Source organism: Ochotona curzoniae, unplaced genomic scaffold (genome assembly GCF_017591425.1).
Source record: "Ochotona curzoniae isolate NIBS_2020 unplaced genomic scaffold, NIBS_Ocur_1.0 scaffold_4505, whole genome shotgun sequence".
Taxonomy (NCBI): domain Eukaryota; kingdom Metazoa; phylum Chordata; class Mammalia; order Lagomorpha; family Ochotonidae; genus Ochotona; species Ochotona curzoniae.
This window is the reverse complement of record NW_024467118.1, coordinates 55,815,285-55,832,317: the sequence shown is the minus strand read 5'-3', so window position 1 is coordinate 55,832,317 and position 17,033 is coordinate 55,815,285. Positions and strand designations below refer to the sequence as shown.

General features: G+C 46.8%; 1 protein-coding gene across 2 annotated transcripts in view; it reads right to left on the bottom strand.

The window, feature by feature from the left end:
* The window catches only part of LONRF1 (LON peptidase N-terminal domain and ring finger 1), a 35,969-nt gene extending 23,126 nt beyond the window's left edge, over positions 1 to 12,843 (bottom strand). For both annotated transcript variants that reach the window (XM_040966504.1, XM_040966505.1), the window contains exon 1: positions 12,015 to 12,843. In XM_040966504.1, the coding sequence (XP_040822438.1) occupies positions 12,015 to 12,738 (724 nt within the window). In that variant the 5' untranslated portion in view covers positions 12,739 to 12,843. The remainder of the gene's footprint in view (positions 1 to 12,014) is intronic.
* Between the last annotated feature and the right edge of the window lie 4,190 nt (positions 12,844 to 17,033).

Sequence of the window (17,033 nt, the reverse complement as noted above, 5' to 3'; positions counted from 1 at the left end):
AGCCAATGAGCCATTGCACCAGCCCAGAAAAAGATTTTTGAAAACCTGTCTCAGACACTTAAAAGACTTGTCTTTTATAGTAACTGTCAATTTTGAAACCTTTACATAAATATCATAATAATTTTACAAAAAGTGAATATAAATGTAACTTTTGAATACTGAAGTCCCAGAATGACAAGGACATAATCTATCAAGTGAATCAATGGTCTTGATTCTAAAGGATATGGGTTAAGAGTCAGCTTGAAGAAGCTCAAAATTTTAATTCCTGCCACCAGCAAAACTGATATAAACATATCAAGATATACTCAAGGGGTAGGCATTTGGCCCAGCATTTAAACTGGCGGTCTGAATGCACATATCCTTTACTGGAACGACTGTGCTTCAGTTCTAGCTGCCTGCTAATGCAGACCCTTCAGGTGACGGCTCCAGGAGCTGGTACCTGTCACTCGGGGAGGTCTGGCCTGTGTCCTAGCTCCCAACTTTAGCCTGATCCTGACCTGGACATTTTGGGCGACGGCAGAGGAAATTAGTGGATAGAAGCTGTCTGTTTCTTCTCTCTCCTCTTAGAATATATTTAATTTACATGCATACACCTATATGTAATATGCAAAAGTTGTATGTATAGATATTTAATCTCAAATATCCCTTAAGAGATACGCTTTGTTGCTAACTTCACTATCCTCTACATCTGCACCTGCCAAGATAAATTTGTTGGTGGCTTTCAGCATTTCACTTAGCTGCTGCATGTACAGCTGGGATCAGCTACTGAAGTCTAAACAAGAAATGAACTTCCAATAAATATGCAGGTAATGCTACCTGGACTCTTCTCTCAAAGTTTCTCAGCCTTCAAAAATTACGCTTATAAATTTAACCTTTTATTTGACCTTGTCAATTTTTTTGCATCTTCTTCCTTGTTAGAAACATAGAACAAGGGGTAGGGGAGGGTAGCACTGGCAGGAGATTCCCTGCCCAAATCACTGCAACAGTTAGGCCTGGAGCCAAACCTAGGATCACAGGCCTTGAACCACCATCGCCCGCTGCCTCCCAGCACGCATACTAGCAAGAAGCCAGGATTAGGAAAATAGCGGGAACCCAGCCCTAGGCACTGGAATATGGCATTCAGGTATCCCAAGCAGAATCCTAACCCTGCACCAAATGCTCCCCTGGACTTTAGCTAGTCCTTAAATGACTGATTTCCTACAGATAATTCTCCTTTTAACAATACAATCGGACCTTTTCAGTTGCTGGTGCTGAGAATTGCAATTATAGCATTCTCTTAATTTTACATCAAGCAAAATGTTGGGAACAAAATTATAATCTATGAAAATATTTTTACACCCTAAAGATATACCTAGAACATTTTATGTTTCTTCAATGTAAATACAAATTGTTATCTCTGTACCAAGGCACACAGAATTAAAAGTCAAAGATGATTAATCCATCAGTAATTCAGAATTTCTACCTCATCAGAGTTGTCTAAAAGTATTTTACATTATTCCTGTTTTTTGAGAAATTTACGATCCAGCTAGAAATTACTTCATTGTGAAAGAGCATTGTGTAATACTGACTTGAGAAATATGAACTCAGAAAGCACAGCCTAGGTGGCAGAAGCGTATGCCAATGTACAGGGCTTGGCATTCAACATGGAGGCTGGGAGAGGACGGGCCGGGGAAATGCAGCTTTCTACCCATGCCTAGGTCTTCGCTAGTGTCCTGCGGACAGACACCCAGCACCAGTGCCTCCCTTGAGAAGGAATTCACTGTTGTGGCAAGGAGCCATTCCATTTCTGAATCCCTAACTGGGCATTTGCTTTTATTTCAACTTGTTTTCCTGTACAACAAGTCCTTACTGCTGTATACATTTAATGCATCCCTGCTTTCACTACGCAGTTTTCACAGCTTCTTTAGGGAGTAGTGAAAGAAGGGCCTCAGAAGACCTGTCTGAAAAACTCTACAAAAGTGATAGAGATGCTAATTACCTTAACTGGTCCCATGCACCACACACATACACACATATACACAGACACAATGAAACATCACATTGCACTCCATAAATATGCCAAGTATGAACCAAGCAAGAAGAATATACATCCAAAAAATAGTTTTTCCATTCTGACCAAGTGAAAAGACTGTCTTCTCCTCAGTTCACAGAAGCACTCAAGCTACTAAGATTGCCAGAGAAGCCCTAAATTATTAGTGTATGTCAGTGTAAGATGACACAGGTTATCCTCTAGGTTGGAAAGAGTCATACTAAAAACTTTCTCTCAAATTTCTTGTTGGTCATGTTTTTCTTGAAAATTTCAAATGTCATAAAATAGTTCATTTGAATAACTGTCAGGGGAAAAAAACTCTTCTGGTGAGTTCAACCTTCCAATACTTTAAGAAATTTACATACAACTCCTCATACTAGCTAAAAAATCTGAAAAGCAGAGACACACAAAAGTATCTTCCATTTGCTGGTCCACTTCCCAAATGCCAGCAACAGCCGGGTCTGCCAAGCACAAGCAGGGATGGGAATATTCTTGGGGTTTCCTACAATGAGGCAGGGACTCAACTCTGTGAACCACGCCCACTGCTTCCAGGATGTGCATTAGTATGGAACTGGCTTGGAAGTAGAGCTGGAATTTGATCCCAGGGACTCTACTACAAGACTTGAGTGTTTCAACCTATGTCCTAACAATCAGCACCAAATGTAACACCTGATTTTATTTTGTTTCAAAGTAGGTGTTTGGGTAGTAAACAACTGGATAAGATATCTCTCTTCAAAATACGTTTTTTTTTCTTTCCCCCAAAATAAAAAATTAGGGTTATCCAACTTACTTTAAATTCTTAATTCTAGAAAAAGAGCTTCTTAAATAATTGAAACTTACAGAATGTCTGCCCTACACATAAACTTTTAAGAAAAGCAACTGGTGGATCCGATGCGGTGACCTAATGGCTAAAGTTCTCAGCTTGAACACACTGAGATCCAATATGAGCACTGGTTCTAATCCCGGTAGCCCCGCTTCCCATCCAGCTCCCTGCTTGTGGCCTGGGAAAGCAGCTGAGGATGGCCCAAAGCCTTGGATTCCTGCACCCACGTGGGAGACCTGGAAGAAGCTCCAGGCTCCTGGCTTTGGATTGGCACAGCACCGGCCCATCATGACCACTTGGGAAGTGAATCATCAGACGGAAGATGTTCCTCTGTATCTCTTCTCCTCTCTGACTTTGCAATGGAAATGAAAAAATCTAAAACAAACAAACAAAAAAAAACTGGCAAACAGGCATCAGCTCCTACTGTTTCATTAACTCAAGCTTGAAAGTTCACATGCTGCCTGCCTGCTCTCCAAATGACCCTGATAACACTGGAATGAGCAGACTCCTCCACCTTGCCCATGGGGAGGATCCTCTAGGCCAACCACTGCAAGTGTCCAGCATTTCATACAAAGACAATGTGGCGCTAAGTACAGTGACAGTGGACTTGGCTGCAAGTATTACACACATACTGGTTCACTCCCCAAATGGTTGCAAGAGTTAGAGCTAAGCCAATCTAAAGCCAGCATACTGGAGCTTCTTCTGGGTCTCCAATGTGGGTGCAGAGGTCCAAGAACCTGGGTCATCCACTCTGCTTTCCTAGGACATTAGCAGGGAAGATGGATTGGAAGAGGAACAGTTGGGACTTGAGCTACATAAGTCAGAACTTGCAGAACGATAGGCAGAGGCTGAACCTGATATATGGTGGCACTGGTCCCTGAAAAATTTATCCGTAAGAATCATTATGTTTTATTGTAAAAAATTTGTAATCCTCAGAACAATCTCATATGGATCTAGTATCATCCTTTTTCTTTTGACCATCACAGACAAAGGGAAAGTAAGAGAGATCTCCCATGTGCTGGTATATTCCTCAATTGTCTGAAACAGCTGGGGTAGGGGCAGGCCAAAGCTTGGAGCTGTGAACTCAATCCGTCTCCCAAGACTGGAAGGGATCCAGTGACTTGAGCTATTGCCCGTTGCCTCTCACAGTCTACTTCAGCAGGAAGCTCAAGTCAGAAGCCAACGTAACTTCGTTATGCTACCTGTAACCACTGGGCTACGTGCGTGCTCTTACGCGGGTTTCCAGAGCTAAGGATATTGAGCACAGTGGGTGTGTGATGGACCAAGATTCCAACTCGGGAGTCTGGACCCAGAGTGCTTATGCTTACACCTAAGCTTTGTCAATGTATCTACACCTCACAGGATTATTCAAAATTCTTAAGGTAGTTAGAACAGGAACCAGTAGATTGAAAGCATTATTTAAAAACTGAAAGCACTATTTAAGTGTTTGCTATTATAATTATGTTCCTGTACTGAATATGCACAGCATTTATTAGAGTAGTTGTAAAGCCTATTTTTGAGCTGTCTCTTGGGTCCTGTCTTTGTAGCCTCAAATCCTGGCTATGATGAATGTTGCCTAAACTAGAAGAAATTCATTAAAATTCAATTCCTTATGCTCAATCGGTGCTATTTTCCTTTTTCTTAGACCCACGACCACTACAGGCTGTGCATTTCTTCAGGGGAGCAGAGTAGCAGGGTGGCGGAGCTGTGTGTTCGTTATTTGAAATGCCTGTGTCCCAAATTCAGAGTTTTTCAGATTCAGGAATATTTGCACAGACCTTACTGCTTGAGCATTCCTAATTTAAAATTCTGAAATCACAAATGCCCCACAACCCTCAAATTTTTGAATGCTGGCCAAGAGGACAATCACAAATTCTTAAGATTTTGGAACATCTAGGATTTCAAATACTGAAATACAGACATTATCAACAGGCAGAGTTACTGCAAACTTCAACATCAAATTGGCTTTTGTGATTCCAGTAGGCAACAATTCCACAAACCAGAAATGATACTCAGATGAGGTCAGTAGAGGAAGTCGACTTTGCAGGAGGAAACAGGGCTGAGAAAGCAGAAAGGGATGTAGGTTGGTCCTTACCTCCTTAGGGAGTTAAAATAGAGGGGACTTCCTTATTGTGCTGACGCAGGGTGCCTGGAATCGGCTGCATTTTTTTTTTTTAAACTGGCCTGTTTCAAAGTTCAGTTTGATTATCTGGCACTTAGCACAAGTGACTCCATTCTGGTTTGCTCTGGTCTGCTGGGGCCAGTGTAGCAGGCTAGTCCAAAATAATAGCCTATTTCCAAAACAATGGCAGTATATATTCTGAATTTTTCTTGCATCTGTGCAGATTATGTTTAGTTTTATAAGATATACCACATGTACTATTCATAACCTTTTCCTCCATATAATTAAATACTAGTCCGTGAGATTTTTGACAGTCAAAGTATTTTATTACATCCACAGTTTATTTTAAAATCCCCTACTTGGGGATGGTGCTGTGGCATAACATGTTAAGTAGCTGCCTGCAGCAACTGCATCACATCTGGGCTCTGGCTCATGGTTCAAGTCCTTACTGTTCTATTTCTGATCCAGCTCACTGCTAATGCACCTGGGAAAACAGAGCAGTAACGGCCAAGTGCCTGGGCCCCTGAACGCATTTGGGAGACCAGGAAGAAGCTCCTGGCTCCTGGCTTCAGCCTGGTCCATTCCTTGCCATTTGGGAAGTAAACCCCTGTATGAAAGATGTTCCCCTTCCTCTCTAACCCTAACTCGCTTTTCAAATAAATAAAAATATATGTTAAGAAAAAAAATTATTTAAAACCCCTTAGGTTTGCAACTATGTTACTTATACTTTTTAGTATAGAAAATGCTGGCACAATGGCACAGCAAGCTACTCCATGGCCCTGTGGCACTGCCATTCCTGTATGAGCTCTGCTCTGTGTTCCGGATGCTCGACCTGCTATCCAGCTCTCTGCAGAGAATGGGCCGTGTGCATCCCAGCCAAGTGCAATCTTGGCTCCTCGCTTTCATCAGCTTGTCTCTGGCCACTGTGGCCATTAGGGGAGTGAACCAGTGGACGAAGCACTCCAGCTCTCCCTCTCTGTAAAAATCTGCCTTTCAGATATAAACAAACAAACAAATAAATTTTTTAAAAAGTATACATATCAATATATCTAGTATCTCTTCATTTTCTTACTATTTTCAATGGCTGAATGACTATTGAGCAATTTAAATATGCACAAAGCTTTTACCACATTCTACCTTCTTTGTAATAAAAATTCTATTTTATACTCCCACTAAAACAATAGAAAGTCTCAATTTCAATTTGCATTTCCTCAGTGAGTATGATATTTAAAATTAGGTAACTGGGGGTTATTTGGATTTTTTGTATTTGTATAAAATTCCAAGATCACATCCTTTTTCTCACTCTTTCAAGTATCTTTTTCTTAGATTTACATATCCAGCTATCAAACTTTCTAATGACTAAACAAAACCTAATATTTTTTTTGGTTCCACTGCTTTAAATTCAGCCCAGTAGGACTGGGTTATCACAGTTAAACTGAAGCCTACCCAAGGAATAGCGTCAAGGAACAGCTGAGGAGAGTCAGAGATCAATAATGCATTCAGATAACTGGGTTCAGCTCTACTTCATTTATCTACTTCTGCACCTTAGCCCCCCATCAGCAGAATGCTCACCATCAACGTCCATATCTCCAAACTGCCCTGAGGACTGAGGAAGAAAACCCAGCAGACTGCCTGGCACACGAGTGACTCAGTCACAACACAGAATGCTGCTCACAGGCCGAGCAGGGAATCGGGGCAGCTGCAGACAACCTGCAGGAGAGTATTCTCTACAGTGTCTTTTACCCACTTAACCTTTAACAGGGATGGACCCATCTGTTTGGGGTCAGCAACACAAACTGGACACAAGACCGAACAACAGAGGGTCAAGAAAGATGCTGCTGGCTCACCAGGACATTCTAGCACGTCAGTATTCTCTGGTCATTCATCTAAAATAGATACCTGTACAATGAGCAAAGCAGATTTCTACACAACCACAACCAGAAATTTTATCTATCTTCAAGCTTCTTAGAAATGGTCAACTAAATAAAAATGAATTTGAATAAACAAAAAGTTCAGGTGTAAATTAAAAATCTAAGACAACTGAATTGTGGTAAATTTCATATCATTTGATGAACAAAAACAGGTTAAAAATGAAAATTACTTAGTTATAAAAGGCACTTAATAGTCATTTATAGATCAGATGTTTCCATCTACATCAATAAGAATGAATGTGCCTTTATAGCTGATCTTTGTAGTAGTTCCGAGGCATTGCAAGAATCTTTAAAGGATCTTACAAGAATCTGAGATATTCTGCATATACTCTGTTAATTAGAAGTCAATAAAGCAGTAAGCCCTATTTGTTAGAGTCTCATCTAAATTGTTACATTTCTAAAAGAAATTAAAACTGCAAAATCACTAAGGACAGGACTTTATTTTGCACCCAAGACCGCTTTGTATATGATAAGCACTGATGAAACATTTGGCGAGTGACAGAATACTCAAGTTTCTTATGCTAATTCTTGCACCAACTTTATGCTTTCTGCGTTCAGTTTCTACTTGATGGCTTAGTTGCCTTAAGAAACATCTAAAATCCTTGAGTTTTTTTCCTCTACTTGCTAATTATGGATCCTAAGCTTTGCCTTCCTATCTCAAATCCTCTTGTAAGAATTAAGAAAATGGGAGTGAAAATACTTTGTGAACTATAAAGCACTATACTTTTTACTGTTGCAAATTCTTTGCACAATAAGACACAAACGTTATGAAACTCAAGTATCTTGGTCAAGTTGTTATTCTTTAATGGTATACACTACTTAGTACCATTTGGCTAATTTAATAGCCTGAGCGTTGCAGTATATGTATTTTAATGATATGAGCTAAAAGTACTTAATATGTGCAAACTAGAGTTATGATTTCACCTATACTCTGGTTATACTATTAATGTGATAGAAAACTTGTAATCACAGTCTTGGATTTAAATTTCCACTAAGCTATCTTTCTCTGTAGTATAAGTTTTATACTCAAGAAGTACATGATTTGATATTTGCTGGGCACTGACTGTATCATGCTCCAAGTAAAGATTCTCACAGCAAGCCCAAGAGGCAGGTACAATTCTCCTTTTCAGCCAAAGGAAACAGAGGGGAAGGCCACAGGCCTGGGGTCAGGGAGTAAGTGGAACTTGCAGCCTGCCCACTCTCATCACTGTACCACACTCCCTTCTCCACCGAGGTGCCTCCATTTCCCTCTGAGGGTAAGGTTATTCCCCAGGATTCTCTGTGATGATCAAGTGCTATAAAGACTGTAATACAAAGAGTGTAAAAACACTGGCTAACAGTCAAGTCTTATATAATATCAAAGATGAATTTTTTTTTCTTCCCCAAATATTTTAGATAAAATGTCTTGCCCTTTAAGACCCTTACTGAAGCCAAGCCATACAGAAAACTCTACTTTCTTCTTCTGGGGGACTGGGACAAGCACAGGAAGGAGTCAAGGCAGAATAAAAACAAATGAAAAAGAAATGTAAGACAGCTCACATGGTGGGATCATTTGCCAGAACCAAGGGTAAAGCTCGGGTGCAGACAAGACTTTTACATAATATCCTTGACTACTGAAAAGAAAGTTATGAAACATCTGAGAGTTAATACCAAAAGATCAATGGATTAAATGTTATCTAAATATAATTCAGTTCAACAGGAACTTATGTAATCCCAATGGGAAGCTTGTGATTTTGGCAAAGGTTTTCAAGCTTTCCGTTTCTGTTGACAAGGATACGTTTGAGTGTGTGTGGGCTAAGTGTAGACTATTTTTTTTTTTCTAGTTCGTTCACAGCATTTACTTGACTCATTGAAAGAATTATATTATGAAATTACAGTGAAGGTCTGTTTCATGACCAACACTGGCACTATCACTAATAACTACAACTACACAATTATACACACACATTTCAGATGCCTATCTAGCAAACCTGACAACTCCAAAGAAGTTAAAACCTAACTAGACAGATACAATTTTACTAGTTAATATTTTATTTATATTCATAAATGGTAAAACTCACAATCCTGCCTTTTACTATCATTTGTTAACTCTGTAGCTCCTTCTTCCTAATTCATACTAAGAAATCAAACAGGTAAAGAAGCTAGTCAGGGCCAACACATGGTGCCCCAGCGTGGTGCACTGCCTCCTGCACTGTGTGTATCACATATAGGTACTGGTCACAGCTGCTTTGCTTCCCATCCAGTCTCCCGCTCACATGCTTGGGAAAGCAGAAAAGAACAGCCCAACCTGGATGAAACTCCTGGTTCCTGGCTTTGCCCTGGCCCATCCCTGGATGTTGTAGCCATCTGAGGAATGAACCAGATGGTTCTAGTCCTACAAAAGTAGGATTAAGGAATTAAATAGGAAAAATCCTCATGTGCAGTCTATGCAACTTGGAAAAAAAAAGTTTGTGGAGCTAACATGATAGTCCAACTGGCTAATTCTCTGCTGCAAGCATGGGAATCCCATATCCTACGCATTGTGGTTTGTTTCCTGGCTGTTTCCATTTCCATCCAGCTCCCTGGCTGTGGCCCGGGAAAGGTACCACAGATGGCCCAAAGCCTTGGCACCCTTGCACGTGTGTGGGAGACTCTGAATAAGCTCCTGGCTTCAGCCCCAACTATTATAGGTACTTAGGGAGTGAACTAGTGGATAGAAAATCTTCCTCTTCATCTCTCCCTCTCTCTGTAAATCTGCTCTTCCAATAAAAATAAAATGAATCATCTGAAGAATTTTGTGTGTGTGTGTGTGTGTGTGTGTGTGTGTGTGTGTGTGTTCCATCCAGGGCCCAGGGGTCAGCAATAAGGGCAGCAAGCCATATCCCACATGGGAATGCCTGGGATGAAGTCCTCTGGGCACCGTGCAGCTGCCTGCCATGCACCTGGGCAGCAGCACGTGATGGTCCAAGTGCTGGAGCTCCCGGGCGAGCGCTATTCTTGCCTCCTGACTTGAGCGCCTGGCCGTGCAGGGCATCTGGGAGTGAACCAGAAGACATCAGTGCTGCTGCTCTCTCTCCTTATCACCCTGCCTTTCAAATAAATAAAATTTCAAAAATATTAGTCACTTAACAATGCCAGACCTTACTCTGTAATCTGTTCATGGTTCTTGCAGGGGTAAGATCTGAAATCTTGTAAAACACCTCATTTAAAGGAATGTCCAATCAGGTGCAAATACTAAAACAGTGCTGTTGTTAAATTTCACTCTCTTTTTCATACTAATCATTGGGAAAAAAAAATCTTCCAGGGAGATGCAGAAGCACATTTGTTCTGGATGACTTCTAAGGGTGGGAAGCACCCAAACCCCAGTGTAGAAGGGAGATACAGCCGCCCCTCCCCCCCCAGCTGCCAGCAGGGCGACCAACCTCTGCTTCCTCATACAGCCCAGGAGGCCCCAGCCAGTCACCAGGTGCCCTATCTAGCCAATTCCAGCTTCCCCATACTTTACTGGTCCCAAGAGGCAATCAGCTGTGTCAGAATGTGATATTCCAAAGATTTCCCTTTTATCCTGAGACTATTTCACACCTGCCTGCTCCACATAGGGATACTACAGGACTACCAAAACATGGCAGGTCTGTGCTCTGAGCTCCCAAAGTTCTAAATAACTCAAGATATTGTGTCACTAGTTCAATATGACTAAGCACTCGGGGACAGAAAGATCCACAAGAGGGCACTTTCAATTCCAGTTTATAAATGTACCTGACAGCCAACATCAGTTTCACATGGCCTTCCTTGTGGACAACCTCTCCCACACCCTTCTTTCATAACACAGACGCTAACATCCTGAAATATGCTCTCACAAGTGTTATCAGCAGTGCCACTGCCGTTGCTTGGGGCCTGCACTGTGTTGTGGCAAGTCCTCCAGCCGGTCACAGGAGGGCGAGTAGCACAGTGCTGGGCCCAGCATGGTGCCTACAAGTGGTGGGACAAAAATGTTCCCAGACATTGCCAGATATGCGGCTCTAGATAATAACGTCCCCTGAGATGGGGGAGGGGGTAGGAAGAACCACTGATCCTAGAACTCTTCCTGTCCTCCAGCAGAAGTTTTGCATGCGCTTCTGTCACAACCTACATATGCCCTCAGAAAAGCGCTAAGCCAGGCTGCTGAGGCTGAGTTCTAGGAGACAAAGTGACAAAAGCAGCAGACGGGGCCTTCCCCACAACACCCTCCAACACACACACACACTCCCTATGCGATCACAGTGGAACCAAAGTGTGGCGAATTCTTGGTCAGACTAGCTCGGCATCTCTGCCCTAGGCTGGGCGTATTCCGGAGTGAGCACGTAAAGCGCAATGCTTTCAAACGAGCAGGTGGACACTGCCGAGATGAACCCATTCTGGGGGCGTTTTCAGGTAAGGGCTGACCACCGCGGCCGGCGGGGCCTCCCGGCACTGGGTGCGGGCGCCGAGCTCCCGCCACGCCCACCGGACGTCACCCGTTACACAACGCCCCCCCACCCCAGCTTATGCAATTCTGCCCTCGCGCGGCTTCCCACTGCCCCGGTGACTTTTGTGGGTCAGGAAGGTATACTCTGCTGGCCTACCCTCGGCTGGGGATCCCCCACCCCGCCGAAATGTCACCTCTCCCGCAGGGAGAGGACAGGAGAGGGGGACCCGCCTGGCCCGAGGCGCCAATTACCGGAAAAGAGCGCGGCAGGAAGCGGGTGGCCGCTCGGGGATCACCCAGCTCCCACCCATCCCGCGCCACGGAGCGGCCTCGGGCCGGGACAGCCGCGCGCGCCGCCGACCACGGGGCCGCAGCCGAGGGAACCCCGCGCCCGCGCGCCCCTCCCCGCGCCGCGTCACAGTGGGCTCCCGGGGCGATCCCCATTGTGACCGAAGCACCCCGGGCGCCGCCCCCTCCCACACCCGCAAGCACCCCGAGATCCCGACACGCCGAGTGCCAAACCGGGGGTGTCGGTGGGGAGGGAGAGGAGGAGCGGGACCGGGGGAGGGGGAGTCGAGCAGCAGCTTCCCCGGGGTGCAGAGCCACCCCGGGTACCCGGCCCGTCTGGGAAAGGAGGGTGGGGTCGGTCGGGCCCGCGCCGCATCCCCGCATCACCGCGCGGTCACCTGCTCGCAGCGCCTCGCAGGCGGCGGCCAGGGCCTCCCGGTAGCGTCCCTGAAGCAGCAGCTCCCCGAGCCGACCGGCCGCCCGGGCTCGCTCGCGCTGACCCGGGAACCACTTCTCGGCCAGGTGGTTGAGGACGACGCTGGTTCGGAAGTCCGAGGCCGCGATGGCGGCGGCCAGAGGCGGCGGCCGCGGGCTGGTCCCTTCAGCATCCGTGGCACCGGAGGCGGCGGCGGGCGGCAGCCGGTCCCGGCACAGGCGGCAGCGGACCCGGAGCTCTCTCCTCAGGCAGCGGCGGCAGTAGCTGTGGCCACAGGGCACGGTCACCGGCTCGCTGAGGAAACCCCGGCAGCCCAGGCAGCTGAGCAGCCCGCCCGCGCCCGCGCCGCCGGCCGGGGCCGCGCTCCAGCCCAGTCCGTGGCGGAGCCGGTAGTTAAACACCAGGCAGTCGACCAGGGTGCCGAGGCACTCGGGCCTGACCGGGGCCCCGCGGCGCAGCGCCGCCGCGTACGCCTCCAGCGCTCCCTTCAGGTGGCCGCCCAGCGCCAGCAGCTCACCGCGCCGGAGCAGCAGCTCCCAGCGTTCCGACTCCGCGGCCGCGCGCTCCAGCTGGTCGCCGCCGCCGCCGCCGCCGCCCACTTCCCAAAACCGGCCCTGACTCCGCGGCCCGGGGGCCACCTCCCGACTCCCTCCCGGGGAGCCCCTCGCCACGGCCGGAGAAGACATGGCCCGCGCACGGCCGCTCCGCCGCCGCCGCCGCCACGGTCCCGGAGCCGACGGGGCGCGCGGCTCCGCACGCGGCCCGCGAGCAGGGGGGCGTGGCGCGCGGACACGGCGGGGCGGCGCGCGCGCCCGGGAAGCCCCGGGGGCGGGGCCTGCGCGGCGGGGGGCGGGGCCTGCGCGGCGGGGGCGGGCTCGGCCCGGCAGGCGACGCCCGGGACTTCCCCCCACGCCACCCGCGGCCGCGTTCTCCGAGACGCCGGCGGCCGCGCCCCGCCCCGCCTCGCCCCGCCCCGCCCCCTTCCGAGTCCCCTACTGGTGGGGGACGCGGGTCAGATGATCCCCCGGCGGGGATGTAATTGGTCTGTCGGGAAAGAAAGGCCTGGCTTGTTACTAAACAAAGCCCGAAGGATCCTCGGTCGTGGGTCCCGCCCGGGCCCCGGCCCGCCGCCCCCCACCCACTCACCTGCCGCCGTGACCGCCTCGCCAGCCCCTGTCGGGCCGGTGCCCTCGTGCTGCTGAGCAGATCCGCCTGGCAGGAGTGAGGCCCTCGACGCCCACTGCCCCACCTGGGTGGGTGCCTGGGCCGGCAGGTGCAGAGCTGTGTTTTCCTTAATTTACGCCCCCGCGTTACAGATGGGCATGTAGAGGTGGCGGGGCGTGAGAAAGCTTCGTCTGATGACTTTGTGACTCAAGCACGGCGGGTCAGCTTGCAGACACAAAAGAAGTCTGCGATCCTAAAACTATACCCTCCTTCACCTCCGGGTTTTCCTGGTGCCAAGTGAGTTGCGGCCATTCCGGTTCAAAACTCCTATCCCCTCTAGAGGGAGGAATCCGACAGGTTTGGGGGATGGCAGCTATTCTCAGACTCTTACTTCCCGTCCCCTTCCCCCCCCCCACCCTTAGGTGTGCTTTAGGGTGCAGGTCAGCATTTGCTCAGGAAAGATCTCTCTCGCCAGGCAGGTACCGTATCACTTCAACCCTAGCTGGGTCTGCAGGTTTGCTAACAGAATGAAAAGAAATGATCCAGCTTGTCAATACTGGGTTCTATTTGCTTTAGAGTTGACAGCAGCGAGTTTAAAGCTCTCTGCTGAAAAAAACAATATAAATTTGATGATAGGGTACTGGATTGTTCATGTTGGGAGTGACTTAAAAAAAAAACAACTTTGAGCCATTGTTGCAAATGATTTGGAAAGAAAGTCACTTGTCCTGAATCACCCAAATAACGCAGAAAGAATTTACCATCTCTAGATCCATTGCTAGGGAGCTAGTAGTAATAGTTCATAGATGCATTATCCACAAGAGAGTGAATAAAAAAAGCAGGCTGAGAAACTACTGAGACACTTGTCCCAGTAGGGAGCACACGCACGTTCATTTTTCACTCACACTGCACCTGAAGCAAATTGCAGCCAGATCAAGGACCACTGTGAAATCATTCAGAACCAGGATTGTTTATTCATAGGCATGAACTTGAATCTAATCCCCGGCTCCTGAATTACCACCTTTCTTCAACAAGCAAAATAATGACTTGAGTCAGATGCACACAGACAGGCTTGGAGCCGCAGTCCCTACGGGCTGTGAGTACCCATATGTCCATGCACATGAACTGATGCGATGGTCCGTGGCAGCAGCTTGCAAAATGAGCAACAGTTAGAATAAATGCCCATGATTACACAACGAGTATAATGGATGTAGGAACACATTACTTTTCAAAGACACTTTAAAAATCGGATTTTCTTCTGGAATTTCTCCCCGAAGTAACAACGGGAGCTAGCATTTTTCCATCGGAGTTTCGTTGTATGAACAGATAAGATGAAGCATATCCGCCTCTGCTGGGAAGTAGTGTGGGTGTGAGGGGGGAGGGGCCGAGGAGGAACGAGACTGTGGGGGGACTCTTGCTGCGTTCTCCTTGGCGTTTGTGAATGGTTCTAGTGCGTGTTTGCTGGTTTATACATTTACATAACTTGTTCTCATTTATGTAACTTATTTATGTAAGAGGCTGAGCAGCTGCTGTGGCCTTTGGATGCCGCACAGCCTCCCTCCCGATCAGGAAGTGTAGCAATGCAATCACGGGCACTTGAACAGGTCACTCTGCATTCTGTGTCCCTGACAAGGAACCTGCACTTGGATACAACTGCTTTTTTTTTTAAGTTCAAAAGAAAAAGAGAAATGAATACCTTTCATTCATTTTTTTTTAAAGTGTAGCCTCTGGTCTCTGAGCCAGCAGGCTGTGATGGAGACAAGGGAATCCTACAAGACAGCCCCTGGGAAGGGGGACAGGGGTGGGGAACGAACCCTCCTCTCTCCTCCCAGGAGATCTGCCTGTGTCATTCTTAGCTAACAAAGTAGTAAAATCATGAGATTTGTATTCCGTTTCGGTTTTTAGTGTTGTGTACTAAAATAGATCAGTTATGTAAGAGAGTGAGAAGAAAAGCGTATCTGTTTCCTAATTTGGAAAATGCTTATCACCACGGTTCCCTGCCTATCCCTCCCGCCCACTGCCCCACTGGAAGACTCTTCCTGATATAGTTCGGTAAACTCCTATTTAAGAAGAACACAACACTGTGCTCTCCTTGTACACAGCTCAGCTGAAGATGTATATTGGGACATTCTTTTTTTTCTTTTTTTTTTTCCTGGCAAAGGTTGAATTTGCCATTGGTTTCTTCCCATTCTTGTCATTATAAAGGAGGGACTGAATTTAAGTTTTAAGGAGCCAAGCCAAAAAGCACGTCCTCTTTCTGATTCACTTCAGTTGATAACATTCTATTCAGTGCACTAAGAACAGCAAACTTTAAAACTTCATCTCATCGGTGCCTTTTTATACCTCGCGCTTTGTATGTAGGAGGAAGCTGATTTCCCAGGGTCTCCTGGTTGCTGAGAAGTCCTGCTTGGGTGGGACGGGGGGGGGGGGCATCCAGAGGCCTGCCTCTGCTGGGGGGCATGTCATCGGAGTTCTCCGGACCCCATTTGCCATCTGTAAGCAAAGGGGAGTGGACCTGCTTCCAAGGTGCCTCCTGCATTTTGAGTTGAGTCCTGGAGAGGGTTGTTTGAACACAGTGAGAGGAGGAAGATAGTCCCCTAGCCCCAGGAGCAGAGCCCTGTGACAGCTGATGATAATTCAGGAGCCCCAGGTGAAGACTGAGAACAGGGGGGTACTAGGAAACACACCTTGCGGGTTGGACCCTGTTGTGCTCTGAGCTCCCGAGAGGGAGACCAACCTCTGAGATAGGAACATTTGCAATCACTGGCTATGGACAACCTCCCACCCCCACCCCACTGTATGTACCGCCTCATCCATACTGTGGCTCTCCCAGGGACTAGAAGAAACCCTGGGGAGGGGAGAAGGTGGGGAACGGGAGGGGTTATATAACTTAGGCATTGTGGGGAAGTTTATATAAGATGCTAAAAATATAATATATGACTACTATAATAGCATTCCAAGTGAAAAGCCCTAATGAGAGCAACCAGAGTAGGTTAAATAAAGGTGATTCTGACTAGATGTTTAAACCCAACTGTCTGCACTGGCTATTCTCTAAGCAAAGACAGTTTACGACTCATTACTGAAATATTCCCTTGTCCCTGTGGAGTTCATGAGCAAGGGGCCTCAAGGAGACTGCCCTTATTAGGGGTACCATTATTTGCTGCTGTTGTTAAGATTTATTTATTAGTTTAAAAGGCATTGTAACACAGAGAAAGAGATCTTCAATCTGCTGGCTTACTCTCCAAATAGCTGCACCAGTCAGGACTGAGCTAGGCTGAAGCCAAGAGCCTAGAACTCCTTCCGGGTTTCCCAGGTAGATGACAGGAATCCAAAACTTGGGCTGTCCTCTGCTCCTTTCCTGTAGGCACTATCACAGAGCTGCATTAGGAGCAGAACATCTGGGTCTTGAACCATTTCTCCAACATAGGATGCTGGTATGGCACACTGAGGCTTAACTTACTCTACCACCATGCAGGAAGGATACAATCTGTAATTCTTCTTTTCCTTTCTTTCTTTCTTTCTTTTTTTTTTCTTTCTCTTCTGCCTCCAGCAAGGCTGCTGGGAGTAACTCTTCTTTTCTAATGAAGAATCTAGAAATGGGAAGTGTGTAACTTGTACTCTGTTTCATTGGCTCTATTTTCATTTGATGTCATGAAAGCATTTCTGAGTACCAAGCTATTAAAAAGAGATAAAACCCCATGTATTATTTAACACATTCTAAGAATTGGCCACAGAACAGTTCCCCTGGCATGCCCCACCCTCCTTCCTTGCCACCCATGCCTGCAGCACTTACCATCATCTGATCTATTATACATGAGTG